The 17,548-nt window shown below is 50.3% G+C and overlaps 2 protein-coding genes across 2 annotated transcripts; one reads left to right on the forward strand and one right to left on the reverse strand.

Moving 5' to 3' along the window:
• Nucleotides 1–5,157: 5,157 nt before the first annotated feature.
• On the forward strand, nucleotides 5,158–11,781 carry LOC136515675 (receptor protein kinase-like protein ZAR1). The gene is made up of 2 exons (XM_066509203.1): nucleotides 5,158–6,835; nucleotides 10,833–11,781. The coding sequence occupies exons 1-2, from the start codon at nucleotides 5,284–5,286 to the stop codon at nucleotides 11,537–11,539; spliced, it is 2,259 nt and encodes a 752-aa protein (XP_066365300.1). The 5' UTR covers nucleotides 5,158–5,283; the 3' UTR covers nucleotides 11,540–11,781.
• A 1,289-nt stretch (nucleotides 11,782–13,070) lies between these two features.
• On the reverse strand, nucleotides 13,071–15,721 carry LOC136515707 (phenylacetaldehyde reductase-like). Its single transcript, XM_066509229.1, has 6 exons — nucleotides 15,182–15,721; nucleotides 14,927–15,105; nucleotides 14,652–14,840; nucleotides 14,260–14,422; nucleotides 13,556–13,742; nucleotides 13,071–13,439 (listed from the first exon to the last, which is right to left on the reverse strand). The coding sequence occupies exons 1-6, from the start codon at nucleotides 15,291–15,293 to the stop codon at nucleotides 13,289–13,291; spliced, it is 981 nt and encodes a 326-aa protein (XP_066365326.1). The 5' UTR covers nucleotides 15,294–15,721; the 3' UTR covers nucleotides 13,071–13,288.
• Between the last annotated feature and the right edge of the window lie 1,827 nt (nucleotides 15,722–17,548).

A 17,548-nucleotide genomic window follows, 5' to 3' on the forward strand; every position in this document is an offset into this window, starting at 1 on the left:
ATTGATGAACACATTTCTAGTAGTGCTCGGTGGTGCGGCACTTCAGCGGGAGACGCGCGGACTAGGCGCGCCTGCGCGTGCGGTGAGCAGCGTGCGCCCGAGATGCAGCAACACGCGGCCATGGTAAGTGCAGCAGAGGGGGAAAACGGGCCTGACGGGCGCTGACGGCCGAGGCAGGCAGAGCGGAACCCAGGGCGCACATGCGCGCGCGACGGCCGATGACGGGAGCACGGCCACGACGGTGCTGTTGGACCAGCGCGGGCCGCGGAAAAGCAGCGGAGCACGGGCGCACCTTCGCGGCCGTGGGCATGGCGCGCGCCGACGAACAAGGCGAGCAGAACTGGGGAAGGAGAGGGGCGGCACGGCGACAGAGCGCGCCGGCGGCCACGGCCCTGTGCGGTTGCTCGCGCGCGTGGTAGGGAGCAGGCAAAGGAGGGTGGCACTGCGGCCCGGCGCGTCAATGAGCAGCAAAGTAGAAAAGGGAGGAGAAGGCAGCGCTTGCGCTGTTGCCGAGCGACGATGGCCGGAAATTAGTAGAAAAAGGAAGGGAGAGAGAGGGACAGGCCTGGCACAGCTTGGCCTCGTCACTGGCGCGACGCGACTGCGAAAACGACCTCACAGCACAGGCGCCGACCCGACATGGCCACCTGGGCGTCCAAGCAGAGGCCAACAGACTGAGCAGAGAAGGACGGACGGCAAGGAAAAAGGCAGGCAGCAAGGACAAGCAAAGGCATTCAATGTGAGGCAAGGTGAGGCGACAGAACCAGCAGTTGGACGGTGGCGCGTAGCGGGGGCGTGGACACGACAGCGCAGCATGGCCGGCAGAGCAACACGGGCGTGACGCGAACGAATTGGATAGTTTTTAAATTCTAACTTTGATTTACTTACCAAAACAAGAGTTGCATTTTTCCTTAATTAAACTTGCGCTCTCGATTTATTAAGTACTAAATACAAACTATATTTTATTTTGTTTACAAAACTATTTTTCGTGTTTAATCAATTAAACACGCCGTTCGCTATTTATTTGCTAGAATCGTTATCGAACATTGCTAAATATTTCTATGCAATGCGTAATTTATCTTGAGCGTTTATTTGAGTCCACGAAACTAAATCACACAGGAGTCGCTTATCACAGCAAGTACGTTTTAATTCAAAAAAATCCAAGAAACTCGCTTCGAAAACTTTACTTAGGCCTAAACCACGGTGCTAAGCAAGCTCGTAACACCAGGGGTGTTACAACCCGCATCCTTGGGGTCGGGCGAGACAGAGCACGTGACCTTAGGCAAGACGGAACCCGCGTCCTTGGGGTCGGGCGAGACGGAGCCCGTGACCTTAAGGTCGGGCGAGACGGAGCCCGCGACCTTGGGCGAGACGGAACCCGCGTCCTTGGGGTCGGGCGAGACGGAGCCCGTGGCCTTGGGCGAGACGGAACCTGCGTCCTTAGGGTCGGGCGAGACGAAGCTCGCGGCCTCGAGGTCGGGCGATACGGAGCCCACGACCTTGGGCAAGACGGAACCCGCGTCCTTGGGGTCGGGCGAGACAGAGCCCGCGACCTTGGGCGAGACGGAACCCACGTCCTTGGGGTCGGGCGAGACGGAGCCCGTGGCCTTAAGGTTGAGCGAGACGGAGTCCGCGACCTTGGGCGAGACGGAACCCGCGTCCTTGGTGTCGGGCGAGACAGAGCCCGCACCTAAGGGGTTGGGCGAGACGGAGCCTGTTGTCTTGGGCGAGACGGAACCCGTGTCTTGGGGTCGGGAGAGACGGAGCCCGTAGCCTTGGGGTCGGGCAAGACCTTTTAATACGTCTCGAGCCATCCGGAGAAGTCAGCATGGACGCTAACTTCCTTGCTTTCGATATCCCTAATATCGATACCCGACAATAACAGAGAATAAATGGTGGGGCTCAGCTGTCAGCGACTATAACTTAATAGGTTTTAACGAAAGTGGCAATGAAGGAAACACTAAAAATATTTGATGGCAGTGAACAAAATTTGAAAATTTTGATGGCAACGAAGGAAGTGCTATAATTTTTAGTGGCAACTAGGGAATTATCTCTTTACTCTTTACGGTGGTTCGAATGATGATGTGTCAGTTCTCAATTTTCCATATGAGGGTGTGTTTAGTTGGGTGAAAGTTGGAATTTTGGGCTACTGTGGCACTTTTCGTTTTTATTTGGTAAATAGTGTTCAATCATGGACTAATTAGGCTCAAAACGTTCGTCTCGTAATTTTCAACGTAACTGTGCAATTAGTTTTTTTTCGTCTACATTTAATGCTCCATGCACGTATCGCAAGATTCGATGTGATGGGTACTGTAGCACTTTTTTTAGATTTTGAGGTGCCAACTAAACACGCGCTGATAGTTGGAGTCCCAGGTAAGGTAGGTAGTTGACTAGTTGTGCATGAGTAGCCCGATCAATCTTGTGAAGAATTTTGTCAGACGAAGGCAACCGCACTCACAATTACGGCATTGGGAAGTTTGTAAAGAAATTGGAGATTGGAGCCATGTAAAACGGGGCCTTACTACCAGTGACCCGCACAAACGGGAGCAGTGGCATGGAGATCAGTTTTTTTTTTTAAGCCAAGCAGATTTGTTTTGAGCATACACGAGCGCGAAACCGTTACTCCGTGTCTCGGCTCAACTTGCAGGAATGATGGTAGGCGCGACGGCTCGAGCGGATTCATGCGGCGCGGGCGCTTGGCTTTGGCTACTTGGCTTGCAGGTTACTCGTCATCAATGAGTGTGAGACATGAGTGCTGCGCTGCCCACAAGCACAAATTGCCATGCTGGACCCGTATAGCAATGAATCACCTCCGGCCAAAAGGTAGCTGTGGCTCCAAAGTCCAAACGCACCAGCAGCATCGGCGCCGGCCGGCGTTGCTCTCGTAAAACAAAACAACGTCACAAGTTGTGGGAGGACCGGAGGAGCATCTCAATTCTGAGCGGCCGGTCAGTCGGAGGCCCGGCCCCCGATCGGAATCAACCGAAAAACACGGCGATGCGCGGTGGCGCCGTTATTACAGGGAAGTAGTAACCCACACCAACCAAAGCACCGAGTCCCGTCCCCTCCTTGGCCGCGCCACAGTGCCCCCACCTTCTCGAGCGCACTCGCCTTTCAGCCAGCGCCCACACAGGGAGTGGCACAACCGCACGAACCCAGCTCACGCTTCACCTCGGCAGCTTTGCGTCCCTTCTACTCCCCTCCACCGCAACCGCATGCATGCACTCCCCCTTTTCCCTTTCTTTCGGCTTCCTCTCCCCGGCAGCGGCATTCTTTCCTCCCTCCATCTCGCCTGCCGTTTCCTAGTTCCTTGTCACGCATGCAACCCTGCGTAACCAACTCCGTTCCGCGGCCCCACCAACCATAACCACCTTCACTACCCCGGCCATGAGTTCTTTCTCGAAAACGAAAGGGTAGCTACTGGCCCGCTTGTCTTAAAAATGGCTTATTCGACTTTTTTTAGTCAGAACAGTATTTTTCTCTCACATCAATTTAGCTGGAATAGTGTTTTCCAGCTAATTTCAGCCAAGTTTCAGACCAGCGAATATCTAGTAGCTGTTGCCATTGCTGCCACTTCCGCCAGCACCCGTCGCTGGCACACTAGCTCTGTTTGCCAATGCTATTGCCACCAACCCCTCTCTGATGGGCCCTCGTGTCGTTGGAAGAAAGGAAGAAGGAAAGAAAGCAATCATATTCATGGTGTTGCAGGTAGCGGCATGCAGTGGTAGATGCACAGTAGTGCGGGTGTGTGAGCAGCATTTGTTTTTTTTTTTGCTTAATTAATCACCCGAACTGCTAGCGTCCAGACGCCCCTTAGTGTTCGACCCCTCGTTCGCTTCCCGGTCCGCACTCCCCTAGCGTACGCCCCGGCCTAGTCCGCACGCCCCAGATTGTCCCACAGCCCGCCGCGTCCGTCCCATGCCCGCGACGAGCATGCTGCATGCCTAGCGCCCCCATGGCCACAGCACCCGCGTCCGCCGGCCCCAGCACCTCCACCCGCTAGGCCCCGGCGAACCACGCGCCCCCGTCGCCCGGCTCGTCCCTCCCCGGCCGAACAATATAGAAAGCTGGAATAAAACACGTGCAACAACGCGGAACAACTACTGCAACATTACGCTGAAGCAGCTGAAACATCATGAACATATTATTGCAACAACACGGAACAACTGCTGCAACATTAGGCTGAAGCAGCTGAAACGCCATGAATATATTATTGCAGCATCACGGAACACCTGCTGCAACATTAGGCTAGAAGCATATGAAACAACACTCGAATAAAAACACTTGTAACAACATGGAACAACTAGTGCAACATGATACTGAAGCAACTGAAACATTTCAAAAGTATTGTTGCAACATTTGTTCAAAGCATATGAAACATCCAAATCAGAACGATTGCAACATCGTCTAGAAACAAGTGAAACATTTTGAAACAGTGCTTGCAACAAAATCTTTGAAAACCCGTTGAAACATGGGGAAAACATCCCCCAGATCTACTTGTGCAACGTCCTTACGATTCAACTGCAACATATCTCTAAAGCGTCTGAAACAACTGAAAGATACAATTGCAAGATATAGGGAGAGAGAGCCCTGCACGGGGAGCGCCATGGCCGCCAGATCTGAGGGCGTCAGGAGCTCCCTGTGGGGGAGGACGCCGACGTCGGGGTGGGGAGGAGGGAGCTGTGGTGGGGAAGAAGGACGCTGGGGATGGGGAAAGAGACGTTGGTGTGGGAGAAGGAGCCACCGTGGTGGGGGAGGACGCCGGTGTCGGGGATGGGCACCGCTGGGGTGGAGGAGGAGGACACCGGAGTGGGAGAGGACGTTGCCGCCGCCGGCCAGGGAGGGAGCAAGGTGTGTGAAGGACGGGCGGAAGGCGAAGAGGAGTGCGGCCGCCGGCTCGTGGCGCTGCGAAGCGCAGTCGGGAGTGCGTGGCGCTCCTGGATCCATGGAGGGAGGAGAGAGAAAGAAGAGGAGCAGCGACAACGAATGTGTGGACGGGTTATGAAATAAACTGCAGTGCGAACGAATAAGACCACGAGAGACAGGTGAAGGAGGACGCGTGGCCACCGTATTCAATAGTTATCTGACGCGTGTCCCGAAGCGTCGGAAGTCAGAGTCGTAGCATTACGGCTTAAATATGCTTCTTCCCCTGCCTCACACTCTGTCACTCTGCCTGCATATCCATAGTGACACGATTATTCCCACTTCAGTTACCTGGCACAGCTCGGGCAGAGCAGGGAACCAATTGCCGAGACCAAGCATATCCATATCCAACGCAATTAAATGAGTGTGCTACACTCGCTCGGGATCCTACTCCTCCTGCTCACGGCGCCGGCGGTGGCGGCGGCACTGTCGGCGGACGGGCTTTCGTTGCTGGCCTTCAAGTCGGCGGTGACCGACGATCCGTCCTCGGCTCTTTCGTCGTGGTCCGACGCCGACGCGGACCCGTGCCGCTGGCTGGGCGTCACCTGCGTCAACACCTCGTCCAGCGACGGACTGCGCGTTGTCGGGGTGGCCATCGCCGGCAAGAACCTATCCGGCTACATCCCCTCCGAGCTTGGGTCGCTCGCGTTCCTACGCCGGCTCAACCTCCACGGGAACCGCCTGACGGGAACCGTCCCCGCCGCGCTCGCCAACGCCACCGACCTGCGCTCCCTCTTCCTCTACGATAACCGACTCACGGGGCCGTTCCCGGCCGCGCTGTGCGGGATACCAAAGCTGCAGAACCTCGACCTGTCGCGGAACGCCTTGACGGGCGCGCTGCCGCCGGAGCTTGGGCGCTGCAAGCAGCTGGAGCGGCTGCTTCTCGCCGAGAATGAGTTATCCGGCAACATACCGGCGGCTGTCTCTGTCTGGCAGGAGATGGTGGGCCTGCAGATGCTGGACCTATCGTCCAACAACCTCACCGGCGTGATACCGAAAGACCTCGGCAAGCTCTCCGCGCTCGCCGGCACGCTTAACCTCTCCCACAACCACCTCTCCGGCGGGGTGCCCCTCGAGCTCGGTCGCCTCCCGGCCACCGTCACGCTCGACCTCCGCTTCAACAACCTCTCAGGCGAGATCCCGCAGTCCGGCTCCCTCGCCAGCCAGGGCCCCACCGCGTTCCTCAACAACCCGGGGCTCTGCGGCTTCCCGCTGCAGGTCCCCTGCCGCGCCGCTCCTCCGTCGTCGTCGTCTTCGTCCCCACCGCCTCCGTTGTCCTCTGCCGCCGCTTCCAACGGCGGCGCGGGCGGTGCACGGCAGCCGATCAAGACCAGCCTCATCGTGCTCATCTCGGTGGCCGACGCGGTGGCCGTCGCGTTGGTCGGTGTCATCGCGGTCTACGTGTACTGGAAGGTCTGTGACAAAGACAAAGGCGACGACGACGAGTACGACGAGGAAGGGCGCGGCCTGTTCCCTTGCCCGTGCTGCATTCGCGCCGACGCGTGCGGCGACTCGTCCTCGGAGTTCTCCGAGCACGACGGAAAGTGCAACGGTGGCGGAGGAACTGGAGGAGGAACCGGGGAGGCCGGCGAACTGGTGGCGATCGACAAGGGGTTCAGGATGGAGCTGGACGAGCTGCTGAGGTCGTCGGCGTACGTGCTGGGCAGGGGCGGTAAGGGGATCGTGTACAAGGTGGTTGTGGACAATGGCACGACGCCCGTGGCCGTGCGCCGGCTCGGCGGTGGCGCCGCGGCGCCCGAGCGGTATCGGGAGTTCGCCGCGGAGGCAGGCGCCATCGGGCGCGTGCGCCACCCCAACGTCGTCAGGCTGCGCGCCTACTACTGGTCCGCCGACGAGAAGCTCGTGGTCACCGACTTCATCAACAACGGCAACCTCGCGACGGCGTTGCGCGGTGAGTGCCTACCCATCCTCTGCCAATTCCTTCGCGGTTACTAGCTTCTCTGGGCATTTCATATCCTCGGGCTCACATGATGTCCAGGACACGGCTGGGCGTACCAGTCCGGATGTGGACTCTATCTAGTAGAACGTCTGTAGCTCGTGCACGTAATCAAACCCAAGCGAGGTCGTTGGATTGTGGCTTCTTCGTTACCATCGATCCGTGGCCAAGGACGGGGTGGAACCGTGGAAGTGATCATGTCCTGTAGCTGTAGGACCCCAAGTCACTGGAAGCTACTGTATCAGAGTGGCCCAAAGCCGCAGGTAGAAAGTGCAGTGGTAGTCGACGCATTGGGCACGGAAGAAACGCGTTATTACCGACGCATTGGTCCTACAATTGTCACCTAGGAATTTTTAGGTAAACCGGAGAGAGAACTGGATGGATGACTTAGGCCCATGTTTCTGTAGAGTCTGTCCCGAGGTCGGCGAGCCCGAGGCCGCCATGCCCAAGGCCAACGAGCGGTGACCGTCGCTCCCGCGGCCAGCGCGCATCTGAGGCTGGTGAGGACGCTGCATATGAGGCCGCCGAGGCGGCCTTGCCACGTCCGAAGCCGGAGCGCTCGTTCTCACGTGGAGCCGAGGCTGGTGCGCTTCCGCGACCGCCGTGTCCGAGGCCGGCGAGCCCCTGGCTTCCTCACGCGCTTTACTCGACTCGTCCTCGCTCGTCCCACTTGGTCCCTTCGTTTTTTTGTTACGAACTCGTCCCGTATAATGATAGAATATTCCCTCCAGGATGGCTCCGCCCATCAATATATGTCTCCCAGTCTAAACCAAACGCTATCAAAGTGTACACGCCTTCAATTTCTGGTTCAGACTAATCTACTCGTGGGGCCTCTTAATTATTCAGTGTAGCCCAGTACCCCACCTCTAGACATTAGAGCAGATCGCTGGAACACGTTCGAGGAGCAGACGCAAGAGAAGAGCGAGGCACATGGCCCGGGCTCTATATATAGCATCCATTATTGGAAACATGGCAGAAAAAATCGAGAAGGGTGGTAAGCTGGACATCAGGACATGCGACAAAATATAGCATTGATGACAACCAAGGAACGTCCCTAGGCCCGTGGGGTAGTGTGGCCGCTTGGGGCTTCGAAATCTTGTTAGAATTTGATATCTCTAGTTACGTGTAGCAATCATCTGATCTCTAAAAGGATATTGAGGGCACATAAGCTTATATCGTATCAAGAACGATGTAGTCGAATCACGTAGAAAATTCTTGACGACGTTGAAGCAACCACGACAATAGATGAGCAAATTATAAACACAACTCCAAATAAGTACAAGTGATTACCACTCTCACAACCCTATTTAACCCTCTAGGACTTTATGATTCTTTTGGCCTATATAGAAGAATGCATTGCAATGGAACTTCTAACCTAATCCTCTTGAACGCTCCTAATTGCTCTTACAAGCCTTGGATGAGACCCCTGTGTTGGCGTGATTGATACCTATGGCCTCTACCCCTTGTTATATAGTCCCCTTCAAAGCCTTCATACACGCAAATAGAAGTCCTATTTCTAGTAGGATTCTAGACTCAAGTCCTAATAAACTAGAAGTCATAGTAGCACACCTCTACTTAGTCCTATTACAACTATTTGAGTTACCATACAACAAATCTAACGGACCACATGCTAATATAAGTACAACAAGTATATATTATGTACTCCCCACGTCGCAAATTAAAGTCATTCTAACTTTTTTTTAGAGTCAAAACATTTTAAGTTTAACCAATTTTTATATAATAGAATAATAAATAATAACATTTATGATATCAAACAAGTATCATTTTAAAATTTTATCACGTAGTTGAGTTGCCAAATTCCTTGGGACGTCACTCGTGACAGCCAAATAAAAAACGAACCGGAAGATCCACCTTTCGGCCACAGAAACCGGCCATCAGCGACGAGGGTGATCGAGTGAGAGAGAGACAGTAATCGTACCATGGTATGGCCTGGATTCACACAGCTCGTACAGTGGTACTACTACTACGGGTATAGAAAACCGGCCAACCGCGACGAGGGTGATGGAGCGAAAGCTTCCAAACCGACCGTTCGGGAGCGTGCATGCGCTCCGCGGTTGTCCGTGCAGCTTTACCGCGGCTTTACCGCTTTTCGGTCGGTCGACGAGGGTAACAGACGCTGCGAGTTCAGAGTTGAGCAGAAGTACAGAACAACAAATAATAATGCCTGAACAAAAGTATGGCCCGTTGGATTTACCCTATATTCAATTTGTTCGGCTTGTTTTTTTTTCAGCCGAAACGGTATTTTTCTTCCACAATAATTTAACCAGAATAGTGCTTTCAGTTAGTTTCGGCCAAGATTCAGCAAGACGAGGGCCATATGCGTCCAGGAACAGAGGCAGGCAGGCAGCCAAATTGCAGCTGGATCGAGTACTTAGGAGCATGGAACATGATTAATAATACAGCCAAGCCAGCAACAAGTTATATTGTTATCATATCACCTGCAACTAATTAAGCGCGTGTTTAGTTCCCACCTCAACTTTCAAAAAAGTGCTACAGTACCCATCACATCAAATCTTGCGGTACGTGTATGGAACATTAAATGTAGACGAAAAAAAAATTAATTACACAGTTTGGTTGAAAATTACGAGACGAACGTTTTGAGCCTAATTAGTCCACGATTGAACACTATTTGCCAAATAAAAACGAAAGTGCTACAGTAGCCCAAATTCCAAAGTTTAGGCAACTAAACACGCTCTAATAGTCTATCCATATTGCTAGACCATCGATATCTAACTCATCTTGCTCTCTCACAAATTACAATCTGTGCGTCAGCTAGCTACAAGTATGCAGCCGGGTTTTTTTTCTGTCTGCTTCAAACTCAGCACAAAAGTGGCTGATTGGACGGTGTCTCCTAGGCGTTCGATTTTGGATGCTTGGAACCAAGATCAACTGCCAGGAGCAGGGGCGGAACTAGAAAGTTGTTTTTTTAATGTTAGGAGCGGGGGCGCAGCAGTGTTAATTTTTTAAAATTTATTTGAATTTTAAAAAAAATTAAGTGGAGATTTCACATTCATAGGGGGCATAGGCACCCTCTGTCTCCGCCCCTGCCTAGGAGGGTTTCATCCAAATAAGTTTCTAATGAAGTAACTTACATTTCATCATATCTATGCCATTTTATTATACTTGCTCTTAGACCTCATAATTAGGTACTCCCTCTATCCCAAATTATAAGACGTTTGATTTTTTTTGACCTCAAGTTTGACCACTCGTCTTATTCAAAAAATTTGTGTAAATATAGTCAAATTTAAGTCATTCTTGAAGAACTTTTATTAATAAACCAAGCCATGACAAAAGAAGTGATATTTTACACAAAATTTTGAATAAGACGAGTGATCAAATTTGATGTCAAAAAAGTCAAACGTCTTATAATTTGGAATGGATTGAGTAGAAAATTGTAAGACCATGGCCAGGCAACAATCGTCTTGCAACTCTAGCGCCGAGTTGCCGAAACAATGATTCCGGCCTAAGTTTTCGAACATATGATCCATGTGGGACGTATGGATCGTGTTAAATACGACTCGGTTCACAAATTCTTATAGCATTGTTTTACATATAAATAGATGTTAGTCTCTAACAATGATGCACGATTTCTATAAAAAAAATTAAGTTTTAAGCCATGTTTGTTGGGCTAGTAAAAAGACATATCTATAATCCGGAAGTAACAGCCAATAATTTTTTTATATGAGCATGGTCTACATTTTCCCATATACTCTCTTTGTTTCAAATTATTAGATATTTTGGTTTTTCTAGATATATTGTTTTTTTAGTACCTAGAGATAATGTATCTAAATACATAGCAAACGATACGTATTAAAAAGTCAAAACATCGTATAATTTTGAAGGGAAAGAGTACGCTAACATCTCCTTTTTTTTAGAAAAAAAAACTGAGAGTTGCAATCAAGTAACCACTGTGACATATGTTTTCGTGCAGGCCGGTCCGGACAGCCAACCCTATCATGGACCCTACGACTGCGGATCGCCAAGGGTTCGGCGCGTGGGCTTGCGCACCTTCACGAGTGCAGCCCACGCCGGTTTGTCCATGGCGAGGTCAGGCCCTCCAACATCCTGCTGGATGCCAACTACAACGCGCTTGTCGCCGACTTCGGCCTCACTCGCCTCCTCACCATCGCCGGCTGCACCGACGTTTACTCCGTGGCAGGGTCCGGCGGCATCATGGGCGGCGCGCTACCGTATGCTAGGCCCGCCGCTCTAATGGACAGGTCCAGCGCATATCGCGCCCCTGAGGCACGCGCGCTGGGGGGCTCACAACCGCCGAGCCAGAAGTCCGACGTGTACTCGTTCGGCATCCTGCTACTGGAGTTGCTCACGGGGAAGTCGCCAGAGCATGCCTCACCGTCCGTATCGTCCTCGTCCTCGTCGGTGCCATCCCTGTCGGGTCACAATGGGCAGCGGGAGCTAGAGCAACAAGCTTCGGAGCTCGTGAGGTGGGTGCGGCAGGGGTTCGAGGACGTGCGGCCGCTATCGGAGTTGGCTGATGCCACCTTCCTGAGGGACGCCGCCGCACGGAAGGAGGTTGTCGCGGCGTTCCACGTCGCGCTAGGGTGCGTTGAGGCAGACCCGGAGTGCCGACCACGGATGAAGGCCGTGTCCGAGAGCCTTGACAAGATTGGGGCTTGACTTTTCACTGCCGGGTCGAAAATGGTGATGGAGTTCTATATTTTTGCTCGTAATTATACCTATCATCGTTATTGCTTTTCTTTCTTTATTTTTATTTCCTCCCCTTGGATGCAAGGATTGTTGAAATATATACGCTAGGAGCCGGGACCGGATTCGTTGCTTTGATATCCTCGATTTTGTGGAGTTGTATTCTTAGTTGACTACAACACGTGGGTGTTGATTGATAACCAAAATTGTCAAAAGTGCTAGATCTAGAATTTCCAACAGAAATAGGTTTAGCTGGTTTCCAGATTGGCTAAGTTGCTTTTGGCACTTAGATACCGTTTAGTTCCACTTCATTTTGCAAAATTTTTCAAAATTCCCCGTCACATCGAATCTTTGGACGCATGCATGAAGCATTAAATATAAATAAAAAATAAAACTAATTCCACAGTTTAGACGAAATTCACGAGACGAATCTTTTAAGCCTAATTAGACTATGATTGAACACTAATTGCCAAATAACAACGAAAGTATTATAGTACCATTTCGCCAAAAAATTTGCAAACTAAACAAGACCTTAGTCAAAATGCATAACAGACTTTACCATTAGGTTCCTCTTGTTGAGGCGATTGAAAAAGATACGTGGATCATCTAATTTGGATTTCGAATAAAATAAAATTTTAGTTTTGGGGAACAGATCTAGCAGAAATCGGCTAAGCTGGTTTTGAAAACTCATCCAAATTGAAGAGTGGACTTCATCATTGCATTCCTCTAGTTGAGATGATCGGAAACCACATAAATAGACCATCCAATTTAGAGTTCGGACGAGGAATTACGGCCTCAAGAAGTTTTCACCCTGCACAGGCACAAACCGGTTAAGCCAGTTTCAGAATTCGGCTAAACCGGTTTTCCCACGAGTCCAATTCAATTCTAATTTGATGGGAACTCGCCTAATATCATGAGAAACTTGTAGATTTCATTTGAAAAAAAGATTTCCTACTAGGATAAGACCATCCCTCCACATATACTTAGAGAATGATAGCCGGTTGAGGCCGGACCGCGGATATGGCTGCCCTGTTGCCGCTCAATGAGCGAGAAAGGAGGAAAGGGCACAAGGCAACGCTCCACACCGTGTGCTTCATGGAGTTCTTGGTCCGCATCATGCAGAAGCTGCCAGAGAACAGGAACGAAGTAGCCGAAATGCCACTGCTGAAACCAAAAGATTCAGGGAAGGAACTTTACTATTCAGATTCAGATCCCGATTTGGATTCAGATTCACAATTTGAGGCTAGATACATGAGGTACTTCCGTAAAACCTGAAGGATGATGATTATGTATTGAAATAAACTGTAAGTCTACGAGCTGAAAGCCTGAAACAACTAGGTCCTCTTATTTCACCAACAAGTTACAACCATAAAATCACTTCTCTGAGAGGAGAAAGAGCTCTGTTAGCATGGCCTATTCAGATTCAGGTTCAGGTTCAGATCTCGAACATAAACTCGTAGTTACAATTAGTCTATTTGAGTTTTTTTAGTAACCAACCTTCGCATGTGTAACTCCTTGAAAATTTTATTCATGTTCGCAATTTCACTTTCCAAAATTTGCTACTCAGGATCGAAATTTGATTGGCATCTTCGAGATTTCCCAGTGTCTGAGCTTGATTGAAACTTAGTTTCACATTGTAAACAGTGCCTTATTTTCTAGTGACATCTATCGAAACCATACGCAACTTAGCAAGGTCTAGGAGGACATTACAATAGCCGACGGCTACGAAATGTAGCCTCTGCTCTTGAGGCTCTCCACGGCATCCCTGATGATCTTCTCCAGGGGCCTGAACTGCAGCCCTAGCGCGACGAGCTTCTTCGACGCCACCTCCGCTTCCGCTCTCACCAGCCCAGGCTGGGTATCCCTGGGGAACCTGCCACAAAGCAACACCACAAGTTGCAATTCCAAAAGAGGAGAGGCAAGCAGTCCCAGAGGTTTTCATGCAGTTTTCATCGCGAAAAATAAGGAGGTTTTGAAAATGTGGCTTACTTGGGCACTTTGTAGCTGGGGTAGAGCTCGGCAAGTTTGGCCGCGAAGTCGCTCAAGTGATTGATGGACTCGGCGCAGATGTGCCTCCCGGAGGCTGATGGGTTCTCGAACACCAGGAGATGGGCCAAGGCAACGTCTTCCACATGGACTGCCCCCATCCAGATGTCCTTGTACTCCTCTGTGCAACCTGCATGGCCAAAATGATGTGCTTCACTGTTTTCTTCGTCTCATTGTAATGGCACGGCATAATGAGCTAGCAAGCAAGAATAGCAATGTTTCTGCATACTGCATGGGGATTCAAGCTAACATATCAATTGGCAAACAAGAGGATTGGTTGGTTTTTGGAAGTGCATGCAGTGTTTGGGAACCATATATTGATTCAAATTGAACCGGTAATGTAGACATTATAAAAAACTACAACAGCTCATATTTCATATTTGGATGTGCTTCAGTGTTCTCTTCATCCAATGAACGGCATAATGAGCAAACAAGAAGAATATCCTCAACTTGCATGAAGTGGCCCAAAAAAAAAAGAAACAATTGTTTGGTTTTGCAAGTGCATGAATCATTTGGAAACCATATATATTGATTTAAACTGAAACCACTAAAGTAGCCATGATCAAATATTTCAACTCAAATTTCATATTTGGAACGGAAATTAGAATTCAGAATTCCAAACTAGTATGGCCTAAATAAAGCTTTACCTTGAAGGAGGCGTAGAAGCACGGACATGCTAGAATTGATGGTTGGTGGGATTATCGGGCCCAGGACAGACATTGGATTAATCACAACCACATCCAGCCCGTTTTCCTCTGCAAACTTCCACGCGGCCTTCTCTGCCAGCGTCTTGGAAACAGGGTACCAAACCTATGCACAAACACAAGCAAAGAGAACCTGAGATCGCAGCGTGCGAAGCTACTGATGAAACCGAAGTTTTGCAGAGGTTGCATCTTGCACGCGTCCTGGAAATCCTGCAAACCTTCTCCAGTTTCTGTGTTCACCGAGTTTCCCAGGCTGATCGTGCCATCATTCATGGCGCCATGGTACCTGGAGACGCTGCAATAGGTAGGCAGTACTGCAGTAGGCTCAGGCTCACCCCGTTTTTCTCGCAGTAGTCGATGTCGGTCCAGCAGCGCTCGTCGCGGATCTCGCCGGCGGGCCACCCGGGGCTGGGCATGATGGCCGAGCTGGACGAGGTGACCACCACCCGCCGCACGCTCCCGGCCTCCTTGGCGGCGCGCAGCACGTTCAGCGTCCCTTCCACCGCCGGCACTATCAGTTGCTTCTGCAACCAACCATGCATAAACGGAACAGCAGGTCAGTCTGGGGTAGAGCGAGCCGAAGAGGAGTCGACAGCGACGGGGCACACGCCTGGGGGTCGCTGACGGCGTCCACGATGCAGGGCGAGGCGAGGTGGAAGACGCCCGAGCAGCCCCGCGCGGCGTCCATCAGCGCGGCGCCGTCGAGGAGGTCGCCGCGGAAGATGCGGAGGCGGCCCTCGCCGGCGCCGGCGGCCAGGGCGAGCAGGTGCTCCGTCTCCGCCGTGTCATCTGCGCCGCCCAAATAGTAACTATAAGGAACATCATCAGCGTCTGTGTACGTGTCGCGTGAGCAACTGGTACTAACCGGGGTTGAGGACGCCGGCGTGGACGTTGTAGCCGCGGCCGAGGAGGAGGCGGACGAGGGTGGAGCCGATGAAGCCGCTGGCGCCGGTGACCAGCACCGTCTCCCCCGCCATCTCTCGCGTCCTTTCCCTGAGCTGACTAGCTGGCTGGGCTGGGTCTCGAGTCACTCCGAGTGTGCTGCGACTGTGCGAGTGCCTGACTGCCTGAGTGGCTATCTGACACTGGGATTTTTTGTGGATGCGTGTTTAGCACCAGCTTCGGACACCTCTTTTGGATTATCCACAACAGTCACAGTGATTGCGCACCGTAGCACGCATTGTGCAACTGCAGACGACGGCATTATACTGAGCTTTCTGCAGACTGCAGGCCAAGGAAACGGAGGAGCAGATGGAGTGGCCAGGTACAGTTCACGTCGATATGTCTATGTCTATCAGAACGTTCAGTGTGTCTCTGGGCTTCATCTTCGGCAAGGATCCAATCCAATTCGGTACCTGAAACTTCATGATTAAGAACTGAAAAAACGAGTTAGCTCGGTTTTCTTTTTCAGATTCCACGGCTTTCTTATTATCATCATCATCATCTGGTTGTTAGGTGCTTAAGATTATCTAGGTGTATATTAGAGGGTGAATCCGATACCAGTTGATTTAAAATGATCTTGAACATTAATCCGGAGAGGGAGAGAGAGAGAGAGAGGCCCATACTTTCAAGGTTGGCAGAACAGGTAGAGGAGGAAGAACGGAGTGCAGCCCGGTAGAGTCCAGAGAACGGGGCGCGATCGGTGGCGCTTTCCGTCACTTGCAGCGTGTCCGTGATCGGAGGGGCCTCTAGGGTTCTTCAGTAGGGTCCAGTGATGGCGTCGAACCTCGTCACCCGTGCTCTGGCCGGCTGGCCCTCACATTTATCTTTATATAGCGCTGTGTGACAGGGGCTCGCCGACCAGTGGTCGGTTAAGCGTCCCCGATCAGGACACGGTCAAGGGATCCGATTGGCCGTTGGGCCAATTAGTTGAGATCAAACTAACATTCTCCCCTTGATCTCATCTTATGACTTAAAACTTAACTTACTTACTTTATCTGGTTCCCGTTCCATCAGAGATCAGTGCATAAAAGCGTGCCTCATCATCACGGTCAGTTGCCATTAGATTTAACAGCTACAGTGCGCCTCCTGTTTTGAAACAGATACTCAACTAGACCATTAGTATCTAGAAATCATAGGCTTTCCCATAAACCCATGTCGACTGTGTGTTCTCTGAACGCACTGGGTGGTTAGCCTTTGGTAAGCGGATCCGCAAGTATTTACTCGGTACTTATGTGCTCAATGCTTTCAAAATGATTATGGATTTTCTCCTTTACAACATATAACTTAGTGTCGATGTATCTAGCAGCACACTTGACTTGTTGTCTTAAAAGTTAATTTACTTTAAATGGTTATTGTTGTTGTCTACCATTGTTAAATCCGGGTACTAATTTCCTTAACCTCCTTTTGCCTGTTCCTTAAGTCTCGTGTCAAGCTATACTATGGTATGCATCACTGATGACACCACAACTGTTTCTTTGGAGTTTTTCTATAATAATACTGCAACTACGAGTGGTAGCAACTACTGTAGATTTCACTACACATCTCGCCATGACTTAACATTTATACCCTCAACTATTTGAGTGTACTTATTCTTTCTTACTCAGCATGAGGCCTATAATACTTTGCAAAATTGTAAGACATTCTCAACTCTATTCCAGTGATCTATATCTGAACTGGACTTCTGCCAAAAATATCCCAGATACATAAACTACGTCAGGGTAAGTTTTTACTTGTAATTGTACACACATCAAGCTTCCAACAGCTGAAGCATATGGAACCATATTTATTTGACCGATCTCATATCGGTTCCTGGAACACTTAAAGTTCCCAAATCTATTACCCTTAACTATAGGAGCATGCGTAGGTTTACTCGCATGTATACTTTACTTCTTTATAATCTTTTTTAAGTAGTATGCCTTTGCGATATTCCTAATACCCTATTTTCTTCTATCTCGATGAATTTCGATTCCTAGAATCAATAACGCTTCACCAAAATCATTCACATTGAAACTTGAGGACAAAACTTCTTCTCCAATGACAGATTAACATCACTACTAATGAGTAGAATGTCATCTATTCACATGATGTGGAAAATGAATTTCCATTTTTGATCCTTGTATAAATGCTATTGTCCTTCTTATTTTCTTTAAAACTCAAACTTTCTCATTGTTTCTTGTGACTTGTTTTAACCCATAAATGGATTTCTACAGGCGGCATCCCATACGTTCTTTTTTCTTCCACGATAAAACCTTTGGGTTGTGCCATGTAAACGCTTTTATACAAATCCCCG

The sequence above is a fragment of the Miscanthus floridulus genome, chromosome 2 (genome assembly GCF_019320115.1).
Source record: "Miscanthus floridulus cultivar M001 chromosome 2, ASM1932011v1, whole genome shotgun sequence".
In the NCBI taxonomy this organism is placed as follows: domain Eukaryota; kingdom Viridiplantae; phylum Streptophyta; class Magnoliopsida; order Poales; family Poaceae; genus Miscanthus; species Miscanthus floridulus.

Excerpts from the sequence above, each read along its gene's own strand:
- LOC136515675 (XM_066509203.1), top strand. The coding sequence starts at position 5,284 with ATGAGTGTGCTACACTCGCTCGGGATCCTACTCCTCCTGCTCACGGCG. Across the intron at positions 6,836-10,832 it reads CCTCGCGACGGCGTTGCGCG|GCCGGTCCGGACAGCCAACC; the intron begins GTGAGTGCCTAC and ends GTTTTCGTGCAG.
- LOC136515707 (XM_066509229.1), bottom strand. The coding sequence starts at position 15,293 with ATGGCGGGGGAGACGGTGCTGGTCACCGGCGCCAGCGGCTTCATCGGC. Across the intron at positions 15,106-15,181 it reads CGCCGGCGTCCTCAACCCCG|ATGACACGGCGGAGACGGAG; the intron begins GTTAGTACCAGT and ends TGGGCGGCGCAG. Across the intron at positions 14,841-14,926 it reads ACGCCGTCAGCGACCCCCAG|AAGCAACTGATAGTGCCGGC; the intron begins GCGTGTGCCCCG and ends GGTTGGTTGCAG.